Below are 12,814 nucleotides of genomic sequence, written 5' to 3' on the forward strand. Positions count from 1 at the left end.
GACCATCAGAAAAATTTTTCAGCGGTGGTTTTTCCCTCCTAATGCTGGCAACATTTGTTAGGTACTATGCCATGTAAAACTTCCCTCCAAAGAGGTGTCGCACTGCGGCACGCCGTTCGGACTCAGCTATAAAAAGGAGGCCCCTTATCATTGACCTTAAACTTGAATCGGACTGCACTCATTGATATGTGAGAAGTTTGCCCCTATTCCTAAGTGGAATGTCCATGGAGAAAACTTGCAATTTTACAAGGAGAAGCACAAGGCAGATATTATCTTCTTACTGGAAGTGTGAACTATACTATGGACATGAATTTGGCTGTGGATTTGTGGTTAGTTGAAGACTGAAACACCTAGCTAGCCACAATCCGCATAATAATAAAAATTTTTAACATCAGCCTTATTTATATCCATGCCCCGACGGAAGACAAGGACGAACAGAGCAAGGATATTTTCTACCAGCGCCTAGAAAATACGATTGCTTCCCCTTCCATGAAATTAAAATCGTTCTGAGAAATTTCAATGCGAAGATAGGAACGGAAGGCATCTTGGGTCCAACAGTCGGAAAGTTTAGCCTCTACGCGATAAAGTCCGATAATGGTTTGAGGCTAATAGATTTCGCCACGGCAAAAAAATAATGGTAGTTAGCAGCACCAGATTTCAACAACGAAGAATTCACACGGCCACATGGCTGTCACCCAATCAAAACAAGAGAAACCCAATTGATCACATTGTGATTGATGGAAGATGTATGATCAATCTGTGGAGCAAAGGTAGATTCGGATCATTACCTTGTTGCTGCAAAGGCTCGCACCCGTTTGAGTATGGTGAGAAAAGTATGATCTGATACTGCACGGAAGCTAGAGATTGAAAATCTGCAAAAAACAGATGGCACCGGCTCCACTCGACTGACACAACTGCTTGATGAAAGCTCTCCTTGTCCCGATGATCCATCCAGCAATCCATTGCCCACTCCATAGAAAATGCCGCTAAATCCGTACTATACTAAAAACCGTTTGAATATGGCGAGAAAAGTATGATCTGATACTGCACGGAAGCTAGACATTGAAAATCTGCAAAAAAACAGATGGCACCGGCTCCACTCGACTGACCCAACTGCTTGATGAAAGCACTCCTTGTCCCGACGATCCATCCAGCAATTCATTGGCCACTCCATAGAAAATTCCGCTAAATCCGTACTTGGGTACCGGAAGCCTCCCCCAAGAAACCCATGGTACGACCAAGAGTGTCGAGATGCTACTGAAGCCAAAAATGCAGTATACGGAGCAAGCCTGCCAACAGTAGCAAGGCGCCAAATAAAGGAGAGGTATCGGGAGAAAAAGAGAGAGGAGAAACGCCTATTTCGCAAAAAGAAGAAGGAAATGGAAAGACGTGAGAGTGAGCGAATTAAGATGTACAGAAGTCAAAATGAAGTCCGGAAATTCTATCAAAGGGTTAAACATCAAACCGATGGCTTTGGTGCAGGCACACCCACCTGCAGAGACAAAGAAGGAAATCTGGTAACTAACACAGATAGTGTGCTAAGGATATGGAAAGCTGGGTAAAATGCCAGCTGCTAGTGTCCGACGTTGGCGGCGAAGAGGATACCGCAAAACCAATTCCTGATGATGGTATAAAATATTTACCTCCTAGTCAGATCAAAGTGCTGTAACCCGAGTAAAGAACATTAAGGCAGCATAAGCCGACGGATTGCCCGCTGATAAAACGATATGGATGGTTTCAACTCCCAAAACGCCTTTTACAACCGATCACATAAAGAAAATGGAGAAAGTTGAGAAACACTACTATGAGATAGACCGCAACTTTATCTACAATACCTCGGCACCACCATAATCGAAACGAATGACGCCTGTTTTGAAATAAAGCGAAGTATAGTACTGGCAAACAGATGCTACTTTGGATTAAGTAAGCAGATTCTTCGTAAAAATTGTGGACCAGTTTGCATTGATGGAGAGTAGAGTGAAACACGAACTGTATGAGCTGATATGTCGACGTTAGCATAGTTAAACGTATCAAAATACAATTTTGGGATCCATTCGAGGATTTTTCATCTTGGAATTCAATTTGAGCACAAAGTAAACATTTGTATGACACTTATTGTTAGCTTAACACAAGTTATACCTAGAAACACCACTTTGGCAGTTAAAAGTGTATCGATCGACTATGAAATACTTCCTAGTTTGATCTACCCATGTCTCTGTGGGCGCGAGTCTGCCCGTCTGTCCGCGTTTTATAATCAAGGTACAGGTAGCGTTTGTTTTCCAATTATCACGAAATTCTGCACATATCACTTTTTTAGTCTAAGAACAAAAAATGGCAAAATTTGCCCATCAACAGTTCACTAAGCAACAGAAGCAAACTTCTCACATATCAATGAGTGCAGTCCGATTAAAGTTTAAGCTCAATGATAAGGGGCCTCCTTTTTATAGCCGAGTCCGATCGGCGTGCCGCAATGCGACACCTCTTTGAAGAGAACCTTTACATGGCATAGTACCTCACAAATATTGCCGGCATTGGGAGGGGAAAACCACCGCTGAAAAATTTTTTTGATGGGCTCGCCAGGATTCGTACATAGGCGTTCAGCGTCATAGGCGGGCATGCAAAACCTCTGCACTACGGTGGCCTAAGAACAAATGATAAAAATTTTGGTGGAAATAGGTTCAGATTTAGATACAGCTTCCATACAAAGATAGTAGCCGAAGTTGAATTATTGGACCGTAGTTTCTGTAAATTGAAAACTATAATGGAACTGTATTTAAATCTGAACCGATTTCGATAAAATTCAACAGCTATGTCCAAATCGGAACCGATTTTTACCAAAGTTCATAGCGCTTGTCTTTGGGCTAAGAAAGTTATATGTGCAAATTTTCGTGGTGATTGGATAACAAATGAGATCTCCACCTTAGTTACAACAAGTAAAGTTTTTATGGGGCCAAGACTTTAAATCAAGAGATCGGTCTATATGGAAGCTATATCCAAATCTGAACCGATCTGAACCAAATCGAAGAGGGCTGTCGAAGGATCTAACAGAACTCACTGCCCCAAATTTCGGCGAAATCGGACAATAAATACGTCATTTATGGGTCCAAGACCTTAAATCGTGAGATCGGTCAATGTGGCGGCTATATGCAAATCTGAACCGATGTAGGCCAAATTGCAAAATGATGTCGAGGGGCCTAACACAACTTACTGTCCCAAATTTCAGCGACATCGTACTATAAATGGGACTTTTATGGGCTAAAGACCTTAAATCGAGAGATCGGTCTACATGGCAGCTATATCCAAATCTGGACCGATCTGGGCCAAATTGAAGAAGAGTGTCGATGGGCCTAACACAGCTCACTGTCCTAAATTTCGGCAATATCGGAAAATAAATGCGCCTTTTATGGGACCAAATCTTCAAAACGAGAGATCGTTCTATATAGCAGCTATATCCAAATCTGGACCAATCTGGATCAAATTGGCAAAGGATATCGAAGACCCCAACACAACTCACTGCCCCAAATTTCGTCGACATCGGATAATAAATGCGCCTTTTATGGGCCCAAAATTTTAAATCAAGAGATGGGTCTATATGGCAGCTATATCCAAATCTGACCCGATCTGGGCCAAATTGAAGAAGAATGTCGGATGGCCTAATACAACTCACCGTCCCAAATTTTAGCGAAAATCGGATAATAAATGTGGCTTCTATGGGCCTAAGACCCTAAATCAGCTGATCGGTCTATATGGGGGCTACATCGAGATATAGTCCGATGTAGCCCATCTTTGGACTTTATATAGTTTAAAGGGTCGGAAATGGATATTTCGATGTGTTGCAAACGGAATGACAAAATGCATATATCCCCCTTCTTCCGTGGTGGTTAAAAAAAAGCGACAGACGTACTATCAGCACAGAGAAGATATGCGGACAGACGGACATGGCTAAGACGAATCAGTAGGAATTTCTGCGTCCAACTAAACATTTCATCACAGTCACAGTAGTGTTGCAGTGTACAGCTTGGGGTTTTGTAATAAATTCCATATAAATGTATACTTAGTTTAGCAATTTCATGCTAGGACCTTAAATACTAAACTGGATTCCTTAGAAAGCACTACATCCACCTTTGGGTTATAGTTAACCGATCGCCATAATATTTGGTATTTTGCTTATTGGGATAAAAAAAATTGAGGTTATGAGTTTCAAAAAAAAAAGAATACTTTTTGTATTTTGGGACACTCTAATATGTTTTCATTATTGAAACAGTCGTTAGTGTTATTTGCGCATTAAACAATTGTGACAGTTTCAAGAAACTGTCAATGGTAATGTAAACAATAGAAAATTGCATTTTTTTGTCAAAGAAAGTAAGCCAACAATGTGACGCTTTTCTTATCTAAGCTTGAAGATCGTGAAAAGCTTCTTTCCAACTTACTGATCATCGCAAGACAGTCAAAGTTATTCCTAGTTATTCTTTTGAAGTCAGCAGCTACTGTCTAGTCTTCATTACAGTCCACAAGACAAAGTTTGCCGAGATATTAATAATCATTCATGCGTTCTTTTTTATATGAAATGGCAACTCATCGGCTTCTGCTGACTTGTTATTTTACAGCCGGGATGATACTTTTATACCCTCCGCCATATGATGGAGGTATACTAATTTCGTTTATAACATCTTGAAATATGCGTCTAAGACCCCATAAAGTATATATATTCTTGATCATCATGACATGTTAGGTCGATTTTAAGTCCATGTTCGTCCGTCTGTCCGTCCGTAAGTCTTCCTGTCGAAAGCACGCTAAATTTCGAAGAAGTAAAGCTAGGTGCTTACAATTTTCCACAAATACTTCTTATTAGTGTAGGTCGGTTGGGATTGTAAATGGACCAAATCGGTCCAAGTTTTGATATAGCTGTCATATAAACCGATCTTGGGTCTTGACTTCTTGAGCCTCTAGAGGAGGCACGGTTGGGATTGTAAATGGACCAAATCGGTCCAAGTTTTGATATAGCTGCCATATAAACCGATCTTGGGTTTTGACTTCTTGAGCCTCTAGAGGATGCAAAATTTCAGCCAAATCGGATAATAATTGTACCATCTATAGGCTCAAAATATTAAATCGGGAAATCCATTTATATGGGAACTATATCAGGTTATAGACCCATTTGATCCATACTTGTGGTAGTTGTTGAGGCTTGTAACAGAGGTCATCATGTAAAATTTCAGCCAAATCGGACAATAATTGGGTCTATATGGCAGCTATATCTAAATATAGTCCGATTTGAACCATATTTAGGTCGGGTATCAGGAGGCTAAAAATATCTCACTGTTTCAAATTTCAGCAAAATCGGATAAAAATTAATACTTTTATGGCTTTCAGACCCTTTATCGAGAGATTGGTCTAAATAAAGTCCAATCTGAACCATATTTGGGTCAGATGTCGGGAGGCTTAAAATAACCCATTGTTTTAAATTTCAGAATCGGATGAAAAATAAAGTTTTTTCCAATAAGGTCTATCTTATTGGAAAATCGGTCTATATAGCAGTTACATCCAAATATGGTTCGATTTGGCCCATTCAAGGACTTAACCAGCGTATCTGTGCTAAATTTCAGCTCAATATCTCAATTTTTGAAGGCTCTAGAGTGATTACAACAGACGGATGGATAAACATGCGAACATCGTTAAATCGTCTTAGAATTTTACGACGATTCGAAATATATATACTTTGTAGGGTCGGAAATTGATATTTCGATGTGTTGCAAACGGAATGACTACGGTGGTGGGTATAAAAATGAAAGGGAAAACGTTTTCCCACTACAAAATCAGCCGTTTTCAATGAATTGGCGAACGAATTCAGTGACAAAAAAAAAAACATTAATGGTGTTGGTCGTTACTGTTTAATTGAAAAAGATTAAATTTTGAATCACATTTTATATATAAAAAATTTGTAAGATTCAATTAAAAAAATTATTAAATCAATTAATATTTTAATTGAAAATGACAAAAATTTCAATCACAATCGTAATTGAAAAAGTTTAGATTCAATAAAAAAAAATTACTGAATCAATTAAATGTTGTAATTTAAAAGTGCTAAAATTTCAATCACGATCGTAATTGAAAAAATCCGGATTCAATGAAAGAAAAAATTATTGATTCAAAAATATTTTTTACGGAAAATATTTTTATTTTCCATCAAATTTTGAGTTGATTGTTCGATGATTGTTGATTGTTCGTGATTTTTTTTTTCAGTGTAGTATTTTGTTTCGACATCCAATAAGCGCGCCACCTATGGACCAAATCGGACTAAAACCTGATGTAGCTCTCATATAAACTGATCTCCCGATTTTACTACTTGAGTCCCTGGAAGCCGAAATTATTATACCATTTGGCTGAAATTGTGGAAGTAGTGTTCTGTTATGGCCTTCAATAACCATGCCAAATATGGTCCAAATCGGTCTATAACCAGATATAGCTCCCATATAAACCGATCTCACGATTTGACATCTTGAACACCTGGAAGCTGCAATTCTGATATAGCTTCCATATAACAACAATCTAGCCGAGTATGGTCCAAATCGGTCTATAACCTGATATAGTTCCCATATAAACCGATCCCTCGATTTTTGTTCTTGAGCCTCTAAAAACCCCAAAGTTTTATCCAATTGGGCTGAAACTGGGCACGTAGTGTTCTGTTACGAGTTTCAATAAGCGCGCAAAGTACGGACCAAATCGGACTATAACCGGACTATAGCTCCCATCTAAATTGACCTACCGATTTGATACCTTGAGCCCCTTAAAACCGTAACGGGTATCCTATTTGGCTGAAATTTTGCCTGTAGTGTTCCGTTACAACTTTCAACAATATAGCCGAGTATGGCCCAAATCGGTCTATAACCTAATATAGCTGCCATATAAACCGATCCCTCGATTTTTGTTCTTTAGCACCTAAAAGCCCCAAAGTTGTATCTAATTGGGCTGAAACTGGGCACCTAGTGTTCTGTTACGACTTCCAACAAGCGCCAAGTTCGGACCAAATGACTATAACCTGATATAGCTCCTTTGTAAACCTATCTACCGATTAGATACCTTGAGCTCCTGGAAGCCGTAACTGGTATCCTATTTGGCTGAAATTTTGCCTGTAGTGTTCCGTTACAACTTTCATCAATCGAGTCAAGTGTGGTCCAAATCGGTCTATAACCTTATATAGCTCCCATATAAACCAATCCCTCGATTTTTTTCATCCGATTGGGCTGGCATGGTGTACGTTGGGTTCTGTTACTACTTCCAACAACAGCGCCAAATATGGCCCAAATTGGTCCATAACCTGATATAGCTCCCATATATACCAATCTTTCGATTGGATACCTTGAGCCCTGAAAGTCGTAATTAGTCTTCTAGTACGACTTTTAACAACCAAGTATGTCCATATCGGTATATAATCTGCTATAGCTCACATACCAACTACCGATTAGTCCTTACTGCCCCTAAAAGCATAAATTTTTGTACTCACCGCCGTAGAAGGGGGTATATTCATTTAGTCATTACGTTTGCAATACATCCAAATATCAATTTCCGACCCTACAAAGTATATATATTTCGGATCGTCGTAAAATTCTAAGACGATATAACGATGTCCGTTTGAGTCCGTCTGTCCGTCCGTCTGTTGTTATCACTCTACAGCCTTCAAAACTTGAGATATTGAGCTGAAATTTGACACAGATACGTTTTTTCGATGCACGCTGGTTAAATTCTTGAACCGGCCAAATCGGACTATATTTGGATATAGCTGCCATATAGACCGATCTGCCGATAAAGGGTCCTATGCCCATAAATGCTTAATTTTTTATCCGATTTTGCTGAAATTTGAAGCAGTGAGTAGTTTAAGGCTTCCCAACATCCGACCGAAATATGGTTCAGATTGGACTATAATTAGATATAGCTGCCATATAGACAGATATGCCATTAAAGGGTCTGGAGCCCATACAAGTTTTATTTATTACCCGATTTCGCTGAAAATTGAAACAGAAGGTTATATTAAGCCTCCCGACATCTGACCTAAGTAGGGTGCAGATCGGACAATATTTCGATATAGCTGCCATATAGACCGATCTGCCGATAAAGGGTCTGAAGTCCATAAAAGCTTTGCTTTTTAGGCGATTTCGCTGAAATTTCAAACAGAAGGTTATATTAAGCCTCCCGACATCTGACCTAAGTAGGGTGCAGATCGGACAATATTTCGATATAGCTGCCATATAGACCGATCTGCCGATAAAGGGTCCTAAGTCCATAAAAGCTTTGTTTTTTAGGCGATTTTGCTGAAATTTGAAGCAGTGAGTAGTTTTGGGCTTCCCAACATCGAGCCTAAATATGGTTCTGATCGGACTATATTTAGATGTAGCTGTCATATAGACCGATCTCCCGATAAAGGGTCTGAAGCCCATAAAAGCTTTATTTATTACCCGAATTCGCAACTTGAAACAGAGGGTTATATTAAGCCTCCCGACATCTGGCCTAAATAGGGTGCAGATCGGACAATATTTAGATATAGCTGCCATGTATTGGGTTGCCCAAAAAGTAATTGCGGATTTTTCATATAGTCGGCGTTGACAAATTTTTTCACAGCTTGTGACTCTGTAATTGCATTCTTTCTTCTGTCAGTTATCAGCTGTTACTTTTTGCTTGCTTTAGAAAAATAGTGTAAAAAAAGTATATTTGATTAAAGTTCATTCTAAGTTTTATTAAAAATGCATTTACTTTCTTTTAAAAAATCCGCAATTACTTTTTGGGCAACCTAATAGATTAATTCACGAAGAAGGCACAAAAATATAAAAAAATATATTGATTAATTACTGATATATTTAAATTTTTTACAACATTTTTGTATGCAACATAGTAAGCCATTTATCATTGCCAGCCTACTTAGCTTGTCCTGCAGCAGCTCCTTTATCTTGTCCTGCAGCAGCTCCTTGATCTTGTCCTGCAGCAGCTCCTTGATCTTGCCCGGCAGCAGCTCCTTGACCTTGTCCTGCAGCAGCTCCTTGATCTTGTCCTGCAGCAGCTCCTTGATCTTGTCCTGCAGCAGCTCCTTGACCTTGTCCTGCAGCAGCTCCTCCATTTTGCTCTTGACCTTGTCCATCATTTTGTCCAGGATTTTGTCCACCATTTTGTCCTTGATTTTGTCCTCCAAATCCAAATCCTCCCATTCCCCCCAGTCCTCCCAATCCCCCCAGTCCTCCAAATCCCAGTCCTCCATTTCCTTGTCCTCCATTTTCTTGTCCTCCACTTCCTAGTCCTCCATTTCCCAGTCCTCCCAGTCCAAAATTAGGAGTTGGCAATGATGGTGGTCTCAATAATGAACACAACGGCGATTTAAATAGACAAGCCAAGGACGTAAAGAAGCCTCCCTCAGCAGTGTGTGCACTCATCACCATCGTGGCAACCAACGCCGTGAGTAGAAAGAAAACTTTTGCTGATAACATTTTGCCCGAAGTAAAATCAAACGAAAGATCTTCACTTGTATAATGGATTAGTGAAATGAGTTAGAGTTCACTATTTATATACTAGTAGGGAAATGATGTTTTCCACATTGCCAATACAGCCTTTATTGAAACAGTTGTTACAAGGCAGACTTGAACGTTGCAATGTTTCAAGAAACTCTCAATGGTATGAACAATAGACAATGGCATTTATATTTGTATTCATATAGAAAGGACGCATCTGAAAACCTTAACAATGAATAGCATGGGGCTTATTGGCACCTGTATAACAAATAAATACGTATAAAAAGTATATGTATTGATAGTTCTAATACCCTTTCTGCTAGAATCTAGGAACTATAACTTTGATCGAAGGCTCATCACTACGGAATTTGTGGCAAATGAAGCGAACTTTCAGCCATTTAAATCACCCTGACCTAATGGTATATTATCAACGTTACTGCAGAAAGAGAGGGATTACATGGGCGCCCATCTGGTCACTCTATATATTTTATACCCTCCACCATAGGATGGGGGTTTACTAATTTCGTCATTCTGTTTGTAACTCCTCGAAATATTCGCCTAAGACCCCATAAAGTATAACTATTCTTGATTGTCGTGATATTTTAAGTCGATCTAGCCACGTCCGTACGTCTGTCCGTATGTCTGTCTGTCCGTCCGTCTGCCTGTCAGTCTGTCCGTCCGTCTGTCCGTCCGTCCGTATGTCCGTCCGTCTGTCCATCCGTCGTCCGTCTGTCCATCCGTCGTCCGTCTGTCCATCCGTCGTCCGTCTGTCCATCCGCCGAGTTTGGTTAAAGCGATCTTCCGATTTAAGTGTCAAGCCAAGATTTGCGAGAAATTTTCGCCGGTACAGTGAGTTGCTTCAACCGCCCAACATCTTGATGTGGACCAGATATACCATATTTGTATGTAACTGCAACATAGCCCTATGTTCCGATTGAATGCATTCAACAAAAAAGCCGCATTTCATACCCAAATTTTCCGAGATTTGGAAGAGATCCCTTAGAACTCGTACCAGTCAAAGTCAATATTTGAATTCGGACTTTTTCCTGAAATTTTAAGCAGTGCCCATCGAAATCCACGGTTTTATTCTGCACCCTTAACGAATATACAGAAACGACAAGAAGTGAATAAACGATGATCTATCCCCGACGATTTTTTCAGCAATTTACTTTGGATTTATATGTTGGAAAAACCTACCAACAATTAAGGACAGCCTACCGGCCTACCAAGAGAAGAAAAACCTACCAATTTTGGTAGGAACCTACCAAAAACGGTAACACTGGTTACAAGCCCAGACAGTAAGTATAATACCCTGTACCTCAGTAGTTGCGTATGGAATAAAGAACATTTTTAGCGAACGAAGCCACACGAAGTTGGTCACTCTGTACGTGTTCAACTGTTCGGGTTTCCTATGCCCGTGGGCTGTGTGCGATTGTTGCCCATCAGTGATATAGACCAACAGAAATATTTTCCTGAAAGCCCATGTCCTTCTCTACAAATGCCTACAACATTTTGTAGCGAACAGATCAAAAGATGTGGATTTATTTCAATAATTTTTCACCGATCGGACCATTGGTGAGGAAAGCGTACAAGTTCAGATCCCGTCAATCACTTTATTCTGGAAAAGCAATCAAGCAGCTCGGCGAGTAGATTAAAAGCCTATGAAAGCTGATGTGCCTCTCCACAAATGTCTAGAATATTTTGCATTGCTTGGAGCAGGAGATCAAAGCAAACCACTGTGTGGTGATAATCAAAGTACACAACAATTAAAAGCGTGCTAAGTTCGGCCGGGCCAAATCTTATATACCCTCCATCGCATTTGTCGAGTTCTTTTCCCCGGTGTCTCTTTTTAGGCAAACAAAGTAAAGAAAGGAATAAAAGAAAATAATTGCTATGCTATTGGAGCTATATCAAGTTATGGTCAGATTCGGACCATAATGAAATGAATGTTGGAGATCATAGCAAAAGTCATTGTGTCAAATTTCAGCCAAATCGATTAAGAATTGTTCCTTTTAGGGGCTCAAAAAGTAAAATAGGGAGATCGTTTTATAGGGAAGCTGTATGAGGCTATAGACCGATTCAGACCATATTTGGCACTATGTTGAAGGTCATGTTGGACAAATTTCACCCAAATCAGATAATAATTGCGCCATCTAGAGTCTCAAGAAATCAAGATCCCAGATCGGTTTATATGGCAGCTATATAAGGTTATGAACCGATCTAAATCATAAATTGTACAGTTGTTGAAAGTCATAATGAAACACGTCATGCAAAATTTCAGCGAAATCGGATAGGATTTGCGCCCTCTAAAGGCTTAAGAAGTCAAGACCCCAGATCGGATTATATGACAGCTATATCAGGTTATGCACCGATTTTACCCATACTTAGTACAGTTTTTGGAAGTTGTGACGAAACACGTCGTGCAAAATTACAGCCAAATCGGATAAGAATTGCGCCCTCTAAATGCTTAAGAACTCAAGACCACAGATCGGTTTATCTGACAGCTATATCAGGTTATGGATCGATTTCACCCATACTTGGCACAGTTTTTGGAAGTTGTGATGAAACACGTCGTGCAAAATTTCAGCCAAATCGGATAAGAATTGCGTCTTTAAGAGGGTCAAGAAGTCAAGACCCCAGATCGGTTTATATGACAGTTATATCAGGTAATGCACCGATTTCACCCATACTTGGCACACTTTTTGGAAGTTGTGACGTAACGCGTCATACAAAATGTCAGCCAAATCGGATAAGAATTGCGCCTTTTAGAGGGTCAAGAAGTCAAGACCCCAAATCGGTTTATACGACAGCTATATCAGGTAATGGACCGATTTGAACCACACTTGGCACAGTTGTTGAAAGTTGTGACGAAATACGTCGTGCAAAATTTCAGCCAAACCGGATAAGAATGTCGCCCTCTAGAGGCTCAAGAAGTCAAGACCCCAGATCGGTTTATATGACAGCTATATCAGGTTATGGACCGATTTGAACCACACTTGGCACAATTGTTGGAAGTTGTGATGAAATACATCGTGCAAAATTTCAGCCAAATCGGATATGAATTGCGCCTTCTAAAGGGTCAAGAAGTCAAGACACCAGATCGGTTTATATGACAGCTATATCAGGTTATAAACCGATTTGAACCATACTTAGCACAGTTGTTGGAAGTGATATCAAAACACCACTTGCAAAATTTTAAATCGGACTAAAATTGCGCCCTCTATTGGCTCAAGAAGTCAAGATCCAAGATCGGTTTATATGGCAGCTATATCAAAACATGGACCGATTTAAACCATATTTAGCGTAGTTTTTGGAAGTCA

At 39.8% G+C, this 12,814-nt stretch overlaps 1 protein-coding gene across 1 annotated transcript; it reads right to left on the reverse strand.

Annotated features, from left to right (window-relative positions):
- Positions 1-8,832: 8,832 nt before the first annotated feature.
- LOC131994942 (uncharacterized) lies at positions 8,833-9,508 on the reverse strand. Its single transcript, XM_059362184.1, has one exon. The coding sequence runs from the start codon at positions 9,471-9,473 to the stop codon at positions 8,910-8,912; it is 564 nt and encodes a 187-aa protein (XP_059218167.1). The 5' UTR covers positions 9,474-9,508; the 3' UTR covers positions 8,833-8,909.
- Positions 9,509-12,814: the final 3,306 nt, after the last annotated feature.

This window comes from Stomoxys calcitrans, chromosome 2, assembly GCF_963082655.1.
Source record: "Stomoxys calcitrans chromosome 2, idStoCalc2.1, whole genome shotgun sequence".
Classification (NCBI taxonomy): Eukaryota; Metazoa; Arthropoda; class Insecta; order Diptera; family Muscidae; genus Stomoxys; species Stomoxys calcitrans.

Coding starts and splice junctions, on each gene's coding strand:
- LOC131994942 (XM_059362184.1), bottom strand. CDS start 9,473: ATGTTATCAGCAAAAGTTTTCTTTCTACTCACGGCGTTGGTTGCCACG.